The 16,358-nt window shown below is 39.3% G+C and overlaps 3 protein-coding genes across 3 annotated transcripts in view; 2 read left to right on the forward strand and 1 right to left on the reverse strand.

The window, feature by feature from the left end:
• The window catches only part of Sclp (leucine rich repeat containing protein 20 sclp), a 51,039-nt gene that overhangs the window by 33,211 nt on the left and 1,470 nt on the right, over positions 1-16,358 (reverse strand). The gene's annotated exons all lie outside the window — the stretch shown is intronic.
• LOC108083566 (receptor-binding cancer antigen expressed on SiSo cells) lies at positions 1,786-13,962 on the forward strand. Its single transcript, XM_041775119.2, has 3 exons — positions 1,786-2,181; positions 13,430-13,564; positions 13,631-13,962. The coding sequence occupies exons 1-3, from the start codon at positions 1,843-1,845 to the stop codon at positions 13,811-13,813; spliced, it is 657 nt and encodes a 218-aa protein (XP_041631053.1). The 5' UTR covers positions 1,786-1,842; the 3' UTR covers positions 13,814-13,962.
• LOC108083557 (uncharacterized) lies at positions 14,095-15,246 on the forward strand. The gene has a single exon (XM_017179412.3). The coding sequence runs from the start codon at positions 14,099-14,101 to the stop codon at positions 14,900-14,902; it is 804 nt and encodes a 267-aa protein (XP_017034901.1). The 5' UTR covers positions 14,095-14,098; the 3' UTR covers positions 14,903-15,246.

Raw genomic sequence — 16,358 nt, forward strand, 5'->3', positions numbered from 1 at the left:
GTTACAGTTTTGCATTCCCAGCTTTACATTTTGTATACATCTACCGATCGGTTTATATGGCAGCTATATGATATAGTTGTCCGATTTTTTTGAAATTTATACCAAAATTCTAGAATAATAAAATAAGCTTATATCCCGGAGTAGATGAAAATACGTTGAAAAACAACGAATATATAATTTTTTTTCTATTAATTTCCCGATCGTTCCTATTTTCATAAAATTTTAAACAAAATTCAAAAATAATATAAAATGGTCATATCTAAAAAATGGTGCCAAAATGTTGAAAAACAACAAAGTTATAATTTTTTTTCTAAAAATATATCGAACATTTGTATGGCAGCTATATGATATAGTCGTCCGATCCGGCCCGTTCCGACATATATAGCAGTGAGAGTATATAGAAGACTATATGCAAAGTTTCATTGAGATAGCTTTAAAACTGAGGGACTAGTTTGCGTAGAAACGGACAGACGGACAGACGGACGGACAGACGGACATGGCTAGATCGACTCGGCTGTTGATGCTGATCAAGAATATATATACTTTATAGGGTCGGAAACGTCTCCTTCACTGCGTTGCAAACTTCTGACTGAAATTATAATACCCTGCAAGGGTATAAAAACTAAATTGAAAGGTTTCATTAATGCGTGAATACTTCGTCGTGGAACTCTGAAATTCATAGTAATACGCTGCGAATGTCGGCCGTTTTTATTGTTTAAGCCTAGTACTCTGACGACAAAAATCCGCTGTCTAAATTTAGACAGGTGTCTAAAAAGGAAGAAGTAGAACACCGTTTTTTTTATATGGAGTTTGGCCGCTGTCTAAATTTATACAGCGGTTTTTTCTCGTCAGAGTACTAGGCTTTAAGAAGAACAAATGAGAAATGCACCGAAAAACTATCGCCTAAAGCCTAGTATTCGGACGAGAAAAACCCGCTGTCTAAATTAGACAGCGGAATCGCTGTTTATTTCGCTACCGAGCTAGTGTGACCAAAAAAAATTATGGAAAATCCTGAACTGCCATGAAAGTGTACTTTTTATGGCGTTTAAGGATTTTCTTTGGTCACACTGGACAGCTGTTTGTAAACAAATATTCAAAAAAATATTAAAAATATTAATAAATATGGCATTAAAATGTCCTTTGTGGGTTAAATTCCATATTATGGGCTTCCCCTTGACAGTTCCTATCAATTCCACCTTTTTCTTTCAACTTTCCTTCCATTAGGGGTGTCTAAATAAATCAAATGAATTATTTAGACAGCGCGATATCAGCTGTTTACTATCTTGATCTGGCAACGCCATTCAATTTTCGCAGGCTTAATTTTCGTCGTCAGAGTACCGGAAAAAACGACGTGGCTAAAAGTTATTCTTCTTATTTTTTGGACACAGTTTTTTTTATATGGAGTTTGGCCGCTGGCTAAATTTATACAGCGGATTTTTCTCGTCAGAGTACTAGGCTTAACTATTGCCAACAGAAGGGAGTCAAATTTATATGCACAACGGAGGTGGTACAAAATGAGAAATTTTGGAAGGACAAAACATTATCTTATTTAAATATGTGATGGAACTCCAGTTAGATGTCAATTATGAGAACAGGCTGTTTTATTAAATTAATTAATAAAACCTGCATTATTGTTGGTTTTTTTTTTGTTTCATCATGTTTTCTTGTCTTATTTATAAATAACTTTGATGTGAATTAGCTATTAAAACAGATCACATCAAGTGAAGAATCAACATTAAACGAAAATATATCGAATATTTTAAAAACCAACCATATCGATAGTGCAATCGTTTTTGTAGCTCTACGTTAATACAACTATTAATTTGTAAATAATATTTTAGAATGCTACAGCAAATCAAGATGCTGGTTTTAGGCATCATCACGTTGTGCCGGCGTGCCTTGTGTTGCTTCTCTAGACACCGCAAGATGAGCCACAGAAGCTCTTTTAATGCCAGCGACCAGTTGACAGCGGTGAATGTGGTCGTTGAGCGAGACGACTTAACGACTGCCTATCCAAGTGGACGCACGGAGGCCAGATCACTGACGGGTCCGCGAGAGCGCGACTGGAACTCCTGGGATGAAAGTCCGCGCACCGTGGAGGAGCACATTGAGCAGTACCGCCAACGTATGGCACAACCGCCAACACCACCAAAGGAGGAACCGGAGCCTGACTTCTTCAGTGTGAGTTTGTGGTTTTACAGCTGTATATTGACCCATCGGTATCTTCTAAGCATTTAATTAATGCTAAGAACTTAATATACAAACTCATTTATTAAATTTGTCCGCCTCCTCTGTCCGTCTCAATCTTCCTTGGTGACTCTTGGCCGACTCCCTCATTTCTCATTTGGTTATACAGTGGCTCACGGCTTATTTCAACCAGACCCAATCAACAACTTTAAGAGCCCGTTATACACTAACCAAAGGGTTTAAAAAAAAACTTTAAGCACAATGCTTGTCTTAGGTTCAAACTTAATATTTATTAACTTCACGTATTTGTAATTTTTTAATATATATATTTTTTTTATTTAAAACGAAAAAAATGCCACAGCTTATTTCATCCAGGTTTATACCTCAAACTATACTTAGTGCTTATTGACTAAAAATAATGTAGTTAGTGTTTTGTATGACAACCTTTATTGTCCACAACCATTTCAAGTCCTTTTGGCCACCACCTCGTAACTGGTTTCTGGGGCTATGTTTGGCACTCCTCGGCCAACGGCTCTTTCAAGTCCTTTTTGTTGGGTATTTTCCGGTTTAGGATGTTTTTATTCAAAATTCCCCACAAATTGTCAATGACACCCACTCACTCGGGATCACGTTACGTGCGGGCAGTTCCAATAAAGCCAAGCTTGCACAATGCCTGTTTTCGGTCATTGTCCTGACAGTAACTGAAGTCTTTACAAATGCCCAGGCGTTTTCGAGCACATTTTTTTTTTCTAAATCTCGACGTATTCAGTTTTCTCCATCGTTGCACAGTACCACCTTTTCTCTTTGCGTTGCAAAAATCATAGCTTTTGAACCAAAAAAGATAATCAAATAATTTAAACGTCATTTGACAGGTAATTGTTGAAAATTTATATATGTACTGCACATTGTGCCACGCCCACAAATATATAAGTGAAAAATTTAATTTTTTCCTATGAAAACGAATTTTTAAAAATAAAAGTTTATTAATTTTTATACCCTTGCAGGGTATTATAATTTCAGTCAGAAGTTTGCAACGCAGTGAAGGAGACCCTCCGACCCTATAAAGTATATATATTCTTGATCAGCATCAACAACCGAGTCGATCTAGCCATGTCCGTTTCTACGCAAACTAGTCCCTCAGTTTTAAAGCTACACTTGCTCTCATATCTCTGCGTACAGGACAATAAAACATCATAACATTGACTTTAATGTCAAATAACTCTGCAAATATTTTGCATTGCGAATCAAAAATTGGTTCAATCTATTAGTCATTCAATTGACGTCGCCTCTTTATTTTTGCAGAATTATGAGCCTAGATGTTTTCTTATAATGACCATTTTGCCCAAACCCCTTTAAAAATAGCAGTCTCAAAAGTTTGCGTACAGCAAAGAAGATCTCTTTATTTAATGTCCAATGCAATTCTATTTTTGTTTAAAGTTCGCTTTGATTCTTTGATTAATCAATTATTAATGGGTAATATATGCATTTGTCACTATGGTGTCTAAGGGAAAGCAGATATGCGCTTACGAAAGAAAAATCATACTTAAACTGCATCTTAAAGGCAAAAGCTACAGGAAGATTGGAAAAACCATTAGCAGATCGCACTCATCTGTTCAAAGAGTTATTACCAATTACGCAAAGTCGGGATCTATCTTATCAGCGCCCAGATCTGGCCGTCCAAGCAAGTTAATGAAAAGAGAAAAATCAAAAATTCTCCAACTAGTCCAGAACAATACAAAATTAACAGCGCACAAGCTTAAACTGGAAGGTGAGGAATGGTTTTCCAAAACCGTATCAGATAATACCATACGACGGGCAATAAAAAAAGGTGGCCGCGTGGCCAGAAGGAAACTATTTATTTCCAAAACTAATAAGAAAAAGCGATTGGATTTTTCAAATGACCACATAACAAAGCCCTGTACGCAGAGATATGAGAGCAAGTGTATCTGAATGAAACTTTGCATATACAGGCCTGCTCTGGTAATCGTAAAATTTTTTCGTTTTTAGCTGCTCTGGTTTTCGAAAAATTTTTGCTATCGGAATGTTTCGTTTTCTCATCGTTTCTTATTGCTCAAGCACTTTACTTGTTCTTTTGGTAAAAAGCAAACAACGTGATGAACTGCCTTTTATATTTGCAATTGCTTATTTTGAAGTCGGGAAAAGGCAAACAATTATGGAGTTAATTAAATTTAGGCATTAAAGATGCCACATTTTTCAGTTTTAATTCCAGTGGTTTCAATTAATTATTTGGTCAAATTTGACCATTTAAGCAATCAAATTAAATAGCATTATTTATAAACAACAATTTTGACTCTCCTTTAAAGTTATTAATGTATTCAATTATATTTTATACGTATTTTTAACTGGCTGCTTCATTCCACCGACAATATGGTAACCATGGCGATAACTCTTTGCGATGGACTTGTTGAACAGGGCGAAAATTGTGTTGTCAAATCTGAGGTGGGGTCAGAAATAAATTTTGTATATAATAAATACCCATAATGATATTGTGGTGGTGTGGAATAAACATCAATAGACCACTGAGTAAACAATTTTTTTCTTTTTGTAAATAAGATCTGATTTCATATAAAAAAGCCATTTACTTTTCATTCCGGCCAGAAAAAGGTGCTCTTTTTTCAAATCGAAAAAATCGTTCGCTTTCGATTACCGGAGCAGGCCTGATAGTCTTCTATATACTCTTACTGCTATATGTATATGTATGTCAGAACGGGCCGGATCGGACGACTATATAATATAGCTGCCATACAAATGATCGATACATTTTTAGAAAAAAAATATAACTTTTCTGTTTTTCAAAATGTTTGCATAATTTTTCAGATATGACCATTTTATATCATTTCAGAATTTCGGTTTTAATTTTATGAAAATCGGACCACTATATCATATAGAGTAAATAGTAAATGTAGAGAAAATGTAAAGCTGGGAATGTAAAACTGTAACTGTCAAACTGTAAACATAATAAGTATAGGTAAAATGTAATGAAATAATATCTGCAAGGGTATACAAACTTCGGCGTGCCGAAGTTAGCTTCCTTTCTTGTTATACACTTGCAACGCAGTGAAGGAGACGTTTCAGACCCTATAAAGTATATATATTCTTGATCAGCATCAACAGCCGAGTCGATCTAGCCATGTCCGTCTGTCCGTCCGTCTGTCCGTTTCTACGCAAACTAGTCCCTCAGTTTTAAAGCTATCTGAATGAAACTTTGAATATAGTCTTCTATATACTCTCACTGCTATATATTTCGGAACGGGCCGGATCGGACGACTATATCATATAGCTGCCATACAAATGTTCGATAAATTTTTAGAAAAAAAATTATAACTTGACTGTTTTTCAATATAATTGCATCATTTTTGAAATATAGCCATTTTATATTATTCCAGAATTTTGGTAAAAATTTTATGAAAATCGGACCACTATATCTTATAGCTGCCATAGGAACGATCGGGAAATTAATTGAAAAAAATATATAACTTCGTTGTTTTTCAAAGTATTTTCATCTACTTTGAGACATGAGCTTCTGGTATTCGTTCAGAATTTTGGTAAAAATTTTATAAAAATCGGACGACTATATCTTATAGCTGCCATAGGAAGTAGAGCTGGGAAAAAATCGATTCTCAGCGAATCGATTTTTTTCGATTTTTTTGAAAATAAAATCGATTAAATCGAAAAGAAACCTTTTTTATTTTTTACTTCAAATATATTCAGAAAAAACCAAAACTTAAATTTATTTACATATTCATTCTTAAACAATAAACCCAAAATGTATTCATAATAAATCAAATGAATTTTTCTGGCCATAACCAGTGATTAATTGATTTTGATTTTTTTTTTTTAAGGGGTTATCCGGGTTTTGAAATTTCAAAAAATGCATTTTTTTCAAACTTTTTTATATAATAGTACAAAGTGTCAGGAATGTTGTCCGAAAATTTCAAGTCGATCGAAGCAAAACTGTAGGAATGGGAGAAATATAAAGCCCAGCGCGTCGTATGAGTCACAACTGGCAATTAAAACTTTAAACGCGTTTTTCTCAAAACCACTTTCTTGAAGTCGGTAGTCAAGATTTCTCGAAAACTACAGGACCGATCGACTTCAGATTTTCCACACTTCTTTTAGACAAGTTTTTCTTGTCTCTGAACGAAGGATTTTTTATATCTTCAATTAGAACCGATTTTATAACCCAAAATATGGCCAAAATTGACGTAAAAAGTGTCATTTTTCATGAAAAACGCTCCCAAAAATGCAATTTTTAAGTTTTTAAAAAATCCTTCGTTCAGAGACAAGCCAGACACATAAGCTAACAGGAAAATTTTGGTTTTTTGATTTCAAATAAAAATTGACGGAGAAATCCTGGCTACCGCAAGGACATCATTTTTTTTTTTGGTTAAGTTCAACCCTCCCTCAACGGCTCATTTGTGAATATTTTTTGTTCAAAATTTTACAGAATTTAGTTCAAACCTTATGTATTAATGTAGAATAAATGAAATTTGCAAAATTGTCATAGGATCTTTTAAAAAAATTCTGGAAAAGAGGCCTTTTTTTGTGGTTCTAAACCCGGATAACCCCTTCAGGAAATATTTTGTTTCTTATTTTATGAATCCTTATTTTAAATAAAATTATTTATTTTAAATAAAATTATTCAAAGCCTTTATTTTAAATAAAGTAACCTAGTTTAACTAAAAATATTTTAAATAAAGGTTCATAAAATAAGAAACAAAATATTTTCATATTATAAAAACAAAAAATCAAAATCAATTATTTACTGGTTATTTCCAGAAAAATTAAATTAAATTAAATGAGATCAATTCAATGAGATCACAAAAAACAAAAGAAAATATTTTCAAATTATAAAAATGAAAATAAATATAAAAATTCTAGACTAGCCACTGGTTTTTGTTGGCAAAAACGAGCTTATTTAAAGTTTTGGGTTTTAAAGCGGAACGTCTATCGGTTATAATACATCCAGCCTTACTAAATACTCGCTCTGCTTCTGTTGAGCTAGCTGAAACGCACAGATAGCGCAAAGCATGGTCGATTAATCGATTCTTTCTAAACCGAATCGATGCATCGACCAAAAAGAAAGAATCGATTTAATCGATGTTGACATCGATTTTTTCCCAGCTCTAATAGGAACGATAGGGAAAGTAATAGAAAAAATTAAACCTACGTTGTTTTCCAACGTATTTTCATCAACTTTGAGACATGAGCTTTTAGTATTATTTCAGAATTTTGGTAACAATATTATGAAAATCGGACAACTATATCATATAGCTGCCATAGAAGCGATCCGTAGATGTAGAGAAAATGTAAAGCTGGGAATGTAATACCTGTAACTGTCAAACAGTAAACATAATAAGTATAGGTAAAATGTTATGAAACTCTGTTTAGTGTCTGTTTTTGGCATTACAATTTATAATATAAATATGAAAACCGATCTGCAAGGGTATACAAACTTTGGCGTGTCGAAGTTAGCTTTCTTTCTTGTTTTGTTTTATTTATGATCAAAAAAAATATTTTGAGCACTGAAAGAAAATTTCATTTTTTTAATATATTAAACCTCGCACGCAAGATAAAGAAGAAAGCCTTATCCACGAGGGAATGAAGGCCAAGGCGCAATACAAGGCTGCCCCTACATTTAGAATCGGCTCCAGGAAAAAGCCACCCTATCCCCAGAGGAGAAGGTAAAGCTTACATGGGAGGAGAAGGTCGCTGAGGGGAGGCTACACTCTCCCACATGAGATCGACGGGCAAATTAGCCAACAAGGTGGAGGAGACGCTTGCCAACAAAAGGCAACGCTCAGCCGAGAGCGCCTGTATGGACGCACCGGGGAGCAAGCGGCAACGCGGGCCTAAGGAGGCAGACCCTCCCCAAATGGCAAAAAAACCCAAAAATACCGCAAAAGTAAAAAAAAAGTGACCAAATGACATTTGATCGTGGCACTCATTGACAGAAGCGATGAAGCCGGCAAGATGACCGAGGCGCGGTGGAAGATGGTGCATGCGCGGCTCGTTGAGTCATTGTATGCACGGATGGAGGAAGATCCCGAAGCTCCCAGGACCACCTTTGATGGTGCGCTGAGTGGCTAAATGGGATCAAAATCCTGAAGTGCATGGATGACCCGACGAGAAAGTGGCTGACGCAAGCGGTCTGCCAGTTGGAGGCGCTGTGGGAGGGGGCCAAGCTGGGTGTGGTGGACCGGTAGCTAATCCCATCCATTCCGAAGGCGAAGGTACTCTTACCCATCGCAATCCAAGAAGACCGGGCGTCAGAATCCGGATATTCAGGCAATGCCATCGTCGGACTAAAGTCCACAATTTACAATTTTCTCCATCCACCAATAGAATAGAACCGCCGTACTCGATCGGATGGGTCTACATGCTAACATTGTCTCACTACAGCTCTGATGACCTGATCGTGGTGATGCCATAGAGCGGAAAAAAGCGCCTTTTGGTAGCTTCCTGCTACATGGCACACGACAGGACGGCACCACCAGAAGAACTCATGAGCCTGGTAGAAGCCAGCCCGAAGGACCAGCAACTGCTCGTGGGTGCAGACGCCAACGCGCACCACTGCGTTTGCGGGAGCCCCGACATAAACGACAGAGGTAAGTCACTCTTAGATTTTATACTCTCAAGCAACCTAAGTATAGCAAACGTGGGGGAAGAACACACCTTTTGTAGGTCCCACCTCCTCAGACGTGCTAGATCTTACTCTTGTAAGGGGACAAGGTACTTTGGTATCAGAATGGAGAGTCCTTGAGAGACCATCCTTCTCAGATCATAAGTACATACGGTTCTAATACGCATTCGAACACTCTCCAAAACAATCAGTCTTCAGGAACCCCCGGAATACTAACTGGGGAAAGTTCAAGGAGATTATCGCGACACGGCTCGCGACCTTTTCGGGTATAGTAAAGTCCGCGGAACATATAGAAAAGTCCCTAGAGACCCTCTCCAAAGAACTGCTAGATGCGTACCACGCATCATGCCTATATCGGACACAAGAAAGTGGACCAGGCCATCCTGGTGGAATAAGGACCTTTTTCAACTACGAAAAAAACTCAAAGAATTCTTCAAAATCGCCAAACAGGCGAAAGATGATATCATCAATGAGGAATACAAAGTCTTACTAAGGGACTACAAGAAGGAAATACGCGAGGTGCAGAGAAACTCGTGGAGAAACTTCTGCTCCAATATAGAGACTGCCCCAGAAACGATTAGACTCCGGAAGCTGCTATCGAAGCAGTCAACCATACAGAGTCAGCTCAAACGCGACGACGGACAGTGGACTGAGGGCAGCGAAGAGGCCCTAACAGCACTAATGCATGCACATTTCCCAGGATGCTCTGAGGTACCCGATGCGAATAGGAACCAGGACCTAGCAACTGGAGAAGAGCATCTCCCAAAAGATCTGATATCGTTTAGTAGAACCCACTGGGCTATAGACTCCTTTGCGAGGATCAAAGCACCAGGACTAGATGGAATATTACGAGCCATGCTGCAGGTGACCAAAGAAGTGATAATCCCATGGCTCTACGCAATATATACAGCTTGTTTAAGCACGGGCTATATCCCTATCCAATGGAGGACCTCTTGGATTGTCTTCCTGCCCAAAGCAGGTAAGTGCAGCCATGTGAGCCTCAATGATTACAGACCGATAAGCCGTGAGGCTTATCTAACTGGGGAATACTCATTTCTACTCGAAAAGCTGCAGGACTTATATCAACCAACCAGCATGCCTATACAAAGGGGAAATCGGTGGAGACGGCACTACATTCGTGAGAAAGCCCTATACAAAAAGGAATATGCACTCGGAGCATTCGTGGACATATACAGGGGAATTCATCACGGACGCAATAATGGATCGCCTAGAAGCGACCAACCGCCTCCGCTATCAACTTGTGGATAAGAAATTGTTTGAGTTGCCGGTGGGTACAATCAGATTGGGGCACTGCTTCCATGGTGAGAGGAGCGCACAGAGGCACGCCGCAAGGTGGGGCCCAATCGCCCCTCCTATGGAATCTGGTGGTAGACGACCTAATTAAGAGATTCGAGAGGAAAGCAGCAAAGATAACAGCTTATGCGGATGACATAAGAATAATTATCACGGGAGTCTGTCCATCGACTCTCAGCTCGATCAGGGAGATATGTGAGTGGAACGCTCAGGGAGATATGTGAGTGGGCGGAGAAGGTAGGACTCAATATCAATGCGGATAAGACGGACCTTATTCTGTTCACCAAGAGTTACAAGGTGCCGCAATGGATCCCCCCGAAAATTAACAAAACTAGGCTGACCCCGAAAACAAAAGTCAAATACCTCGGCATTGTACTTGACAGCAAGCTGACGTGGAAGGCCAATGTAGTAGAGAGGGTAAAAAAGGCCACCATAGCGCTATATGCATCCAAGATGCTTAGCAGCACATGGGGCCTCTCACCCGCTCTAAGGCATTGGGTCTACATATCGGTGGTGCGTCCGACTCTGCTGTATGGAGTCTTAGTGTGGTGGCAAGCCATAGAGAAGAAAACGTATAATAAGCTTATGGAGTGAACCCAGCGGCAGGCACTGCTCTGCATATCAGGGGCGCTGAGGTCAACCCCCACCAAAGCACTCGAAACCATAATCGGTATATATCCCCTAGATATCCAAGCGCAACTGATAGCAGGAAAGGCGGCACAACGTCTGGTTGCAGCAGGAAACTGGTCGCTACAAGGTTTTTATGCACAGTTCAATTGGTCGAGACATGAGCAGTACATCTGACTACATGATACCCAGAACGTGCCCGGATGTAAACACAACAGTATTCATGGGACCAAATGACTGGAAGTCAGGCCAGGACCATGCTCAATACCTCAATATATACACCGACGGCTCCAAGATGGAAGGAGGAGTTGGAGCGGGCATATACTATTCAGACCCTGAAATGAGGCTGTCGTATAAGCTACCAAGCTACTGCAGGCGCAAGTATTCGCCATCAGGAAAGCAGCAGAGCTTGCGCAGAGCATAAACCGTCCACATGAGGCGGTCAATTTGTTCGTAGACAGTCAAGCGGCGATAAGATCCACGCAATCATCAGCGGTCAGTTCCAAAAATGTACTGGCAAGCAGGGAGTCGCTAGATAGCCTGAGCACGACAAAGTCACTAAGGATCTATTGAGTTCCCGGCCACCAACGCATAGACGGTAACGAGACCGCAGACGAACTTGGAAAGGAAAGCGTCGGACTGGCGTGTGAAAGAACAGAAAACGTCCCTATCTCCCTAAGAACGCTCCAAAGCGAGCTAGAGAGACGGGCTGACGCAAGCGCAAAAAGCAGGTGGAGGAGTAATTCCGCAACCTGCAGAATATCAAAAATCATGTGCAAAGAGCACAACGAGAAACTGACCTACTACGCGCTGCATCTTCCGCGAAGGACTGCAGAAGGTTAGCGGGTATTCTAACAGGTCACTGCCTGTCTGCTGCACATGCAGTCAAGCTGGGTATTACCGACAACGCCAAATGCCGGAAATGTGATGAATCCGAGGCAATCGAAACCTTGGAGCATCATTTGCAAATGTCCGGCCCTAACGAGGGCAAGAATGAGATACCTAGGCTCTCCAGTTATTCATATATTTTCTTAAATTTCTAAATCTGTTTTTCACCACAAGCTTTGCAATATTGAAAAAATTCTACACTACCATAGTCAGGCCTTATTTAGCTTCCACTCGGAAGTGAATTGGATAACATTTGCGAATTTCTTAAATTTCTAAATCTGTTCTTCACCACAAGCTTTGCAATATTGAGAAAATTCTACACTACCATAGTCAGGCCTGATTTAGCTTCCACTCGGAAGTGAATTGGATAACATTTGCGAATTTCCCATTAACAAAGGTGAATTTCCTTGGTGTTTTAAGGAAATTTTGTTAAATTTCCCTTAAATTCCCAAATAATTTCAGCTGGGCGCTCTCAACAAAAGAGTTTGCTTTGCCTAAGATTTACTAATAAGGGGCTGATCAAATTTTAGCCCGCTGTAGTCTCCAACTCATAGATAGTAATGAAACACTAATTTAATTAATAAAATCTAAGGAACATTTTGAAATATTTTTAATTGCAATAAGCTGTTCTGGTGGCAAAATGTTCGAGAGTAGAGTTGCCGAGGTTGAATAAAAAAAAAACCCTTCGCATAACATTTAGTTCAGTTTTTAGATTGAATTGGCTGGTATTTTAAACAAAAACACTTTTTCATATACTTTAAACTAATAGCCGATCCTTTAATTGTAAAACAACATAAAAAGTAATTGTTTGAAATTCATCTTAGATATATGCCTTTTTTGGAACGCTGACAACCCTTAAATGGTCCCTTTCAAATACGATTCAGGGGCGGCGGATTTGCAATAATGTTGAAGGTTAGAATCGAACCGATTTCAAGGTGCAACCACAAAATAATTATTTAAAAATCAAGTATATTAACTTTAGGTAATGCAGGTATGCAATAATCTTCCTAAGACCTCAAAGAATAAAATACAATTAACATTTGCCATTTACATGATCGCATTGCATTTTAAAATAATTAATTTCCGGTCTTGCGGATCTGATTCCGCCAGCCAAGTGTCAGTCGGAAAGTTTCCGAGCGGTTTCGCTGGGAAACTTCCCAGAGACGAATCCGTAAGGATTTTTCGGAAGTGAAACATGTCAGAGGAATCCGAATCCGAGTAGATCTTGCGGAAGTGGAAACTAGAACAGGCCTGATAGTGTCAGTAAGCACCTATTCGAATGGATCGCTAAACTAAACTGAATTATTTTGTTTTTATTAGCATCGACCTATATTTGTTAGCATTCGTAATTGCAGACTTGAGGTCAAAGCTAAAGCCGAGCCTTTGATTTTTATAAAATCGAAGCCGGCTATGACCTCAAGTCTGCAATTACGAATGCTAAACTGAATTATTTTATTTATTAGAGACAAAAGAAAACATATTGCCTTTGCAAATAAAAAAAAAGTATAAACAAATGAAAAAATAAATCAATGCAATAATAGGAAATCACTAATATTAAGGGCGAGTCTTAAGGGGGTTGACCCACAAAAAGAAAAAAAAAACTAAAGGTTAGCTTCCTTTTCGAAAAAAAGATGCCCTGATGTAGCTCATAAAATTAACCGCAATTGTGACAAGAAATATATTATTTTGGGCTTAACATTCGTATTTGGATAACTTCGGTAATTCATAGTATTATTTTGACTATTTTAGGGATTGGCGCCAACTATTAGGCCCCAAGTAAAATACTACCTCGACAACGGCTGCAGCTCAAGTGCAACTGGCAGCCTTCACCCAACTGACTTTTCAAGACTTCAGGCCCAGGACCTGGTTCCCATTAGTAATAACGTAAGAGTGCCACACCCAAAAAAACCAATGTATATTTATATTTATTTATGTGTTCTCCCTGTGCAGGCTGATCTCGAAGATTGGGTGGATGACAGTGTCGGTGGGTGGGAGGAGCTGGACACCTCCCAGACAAAGCAGATCCTGCGCGAGAAGCGGCGGGAGTTGCGCCATCAGCGACAACCTGTCAACCGCCCTGCCCCCCTCACCGTAGGCGCGCAGCGGTTGAGTGATGTGCAACGCGTGGCGTAGTTGTTGCTCCACTACCTCATAACCCTCGCCCACCACCAACTTAAGCCCCTTTTTCATTTGACCATTCCAACTCGTTCCTTATCTCATTTTGTTCGGTTTTAGTTTGATTTAGTTGATTGACCGCGCAAAATAAACTATGCCTTCCCTCACTCGCATTTCCCTTCGATCTCGGCTAAACCACATTTCCTGATGGGTCTGTGGTCGGACAGGCTTCACTGGTCTTGGCTTCTGAGACGGGGTCTATAAAAGACACGATCGACAGAGTCGATCAATACTTTCAGTACGATGTTGCTGTCGGAGCTGCTGCTGGTCGGCTTGGTCGTTTCATTCGCGAACAGCTACGACCGCAGAGTTAACTACTGGGACGCCTTCAGTTCTGGCAAGCTCCTTGAGCGCTTGAACGCTCTTACTGACGTGAATCAGTCAAAAGTGGACAAGTTGCCTGAGATTATGCAGGTCTCGACAGCCACTCGAGCACAAGCCAAGACGGATAAGTATTTGGACGAGGATGTGAATGGGGACGCCGATGCGGTAAACGAACAAGTCGATAGTACAAGTGCGGAAAGCAGTCATGGATTATATTCTGGTGAGGCGTACGAACGCAACTACGAAGACTTTGTAAAGCAATACTTTGATCGGGACGCGACTGGGGCTAATATTGAGGACATCCTGGAACTGAAGGAGGAAACTCGAGCTGAGGAACCCACTACCATCAAAGACCATCGTTGCCGACGCGTGAACCGAAAGGATGGCAAGCTGTGCGAGATATGTCTGCAGCTTAAGAACAACGAAGTGTCCGAGACGTGCACCTACTCCCATGAAAACCAACCGGAACAGTACGCCTACGGCAGTGACACCCAGTACAAGCGCTATCGCACCGATCGGCAAAAAAGAAAGGAAGACAACCAGAAGCTGAACCTTGTGGCCCCTAGCAGCCTGTGTGTGCGCCACAAGCAGGAAGACAGGGTCTGCTATGAGTGTAAGGATAGCAAAGACCACAATATCAGACGCTGCTACAATGTGCAGGCCAGGAAGGCGAACAACAAGACCAGTAATAAGAGGGAACACTCTCGCCAACGCAAGCCGTGATCCCAGTCGTAGCAGGAGCAGAACATTTACAAGCGCACCAAGAACGGTCGCAGGCAGACACGGCTCGGTAAAAACGTGAAAGAGAAGGGGGCTATTTTTATGTCTCCAACCTCTTTACTCAGTAACTTATCTGAACATTCTGCAATGTAACAGTTAATAAGAAAATGGTGCGTATTTGTGTACGTGGGATAAAAATTAAAAGAATAACTCTTGAACACAAAATCGAAACCTTAGGTTAGTAGTTAGTGATAAATGATTTTTGTACATGCAATATATTAGAATGTATTTGTAAAAAAGAGTTTTGTTTTATCGAAATAAAATAGATTGTTTAATTACAGACGAAACGGCTTGTATTTTTGTATTTAACAAAATGTTGGGCTTCGCCTTGACAGCATTTATCAATGCCAATTCCTTCTCGCGGGCAGAACATTTTTCGGTCCCACAATTATTTTTGTCCTTTTCCTTTTTTTCCTGTACGAATAAATTAAATGAATTATTGTGATAGCACGATATCAGCTGTTTACTCTTGATCTGGCTTCTTCCTTTTTTCACAGCGTTTTTTATATGGAGTTTGGCCGCTATTACAAAACAGTGTACTCAATGCTATATTTATGTTTATTCCACACCACCACAAAATCAATCTAGCACGCAGTTATTTTATAAATGCATTTCTGACCCCACCTCGGATTTGACAAAAAAATGTTTTCGTGTTCAAAAATAAATTTCGATTTGGCGAATGGTCGATAAGTCCATCGCCAGAAAGTTATCGCCAAGGCTGCCATACTGTTGGTAAAACGAAACAGACACGTAAAAATACTTATAAAATATAAATGAATATATTAATAATATGGAAACCTTGGCGATAACTTTTTGCGATGGACTTATCGACCTATCGCCAAAACGAAAAATCTTGTTGAGCACGGCAAAAATTTGTTGGTCAAATCTGAGGTGGGGTCAGAAATAATTTTTTTATAAAATAACTAACTGCCAGAAAGATGTTATGGTGGTGTGGAATAAACATCAATAGACCACTGAGTAAACTATTTTTTTCCTTTTGTAAATAAGTCTGATTTCAATTAAAAAAATGTCATTTACTTTTCATTTCGGACAGAAAAAGGCGCCCGTTTTTCAAATCGAAAAAATCTTTCGTTTTCGATTACCGGTGCACCAATTTCTCGTTTTCAAAAACGAAAACGACAAAAAAATCTTGCCGTTTTCGATTACCGGAGCAGGTCTGATTATATTAACATTTTTGTTTTATTATCTTAGAAATTCGTTTTTAATTTAATGAAATGGTGTAGCACCGATCGATAGATGTAGGGAAAAGGTAAAGCTAAAAATGTACATTTTTATACCCTTGCAGGGTATTATAATTTCAGTCAGAAGTTTGCAACGCAGTGAAGGAGACCTTTCCGACCCTATAAGTATATATATTCTTGATCAGCATCAACAGCCG

Source organism: Drosophila kikkawai, chromosome X, assembly GCF_030179895.1.
Source record: "Drosophila kikkawai strain 14028-0561.14 chromosome X, DkikHiC1v2, whole genome shotgun sequence".
NCBI lineage: Eukaryota > Metazoa > Arthropoda > Insecta > Diptera > Drosophilidae > Drosophila > Drosophila kikkawai.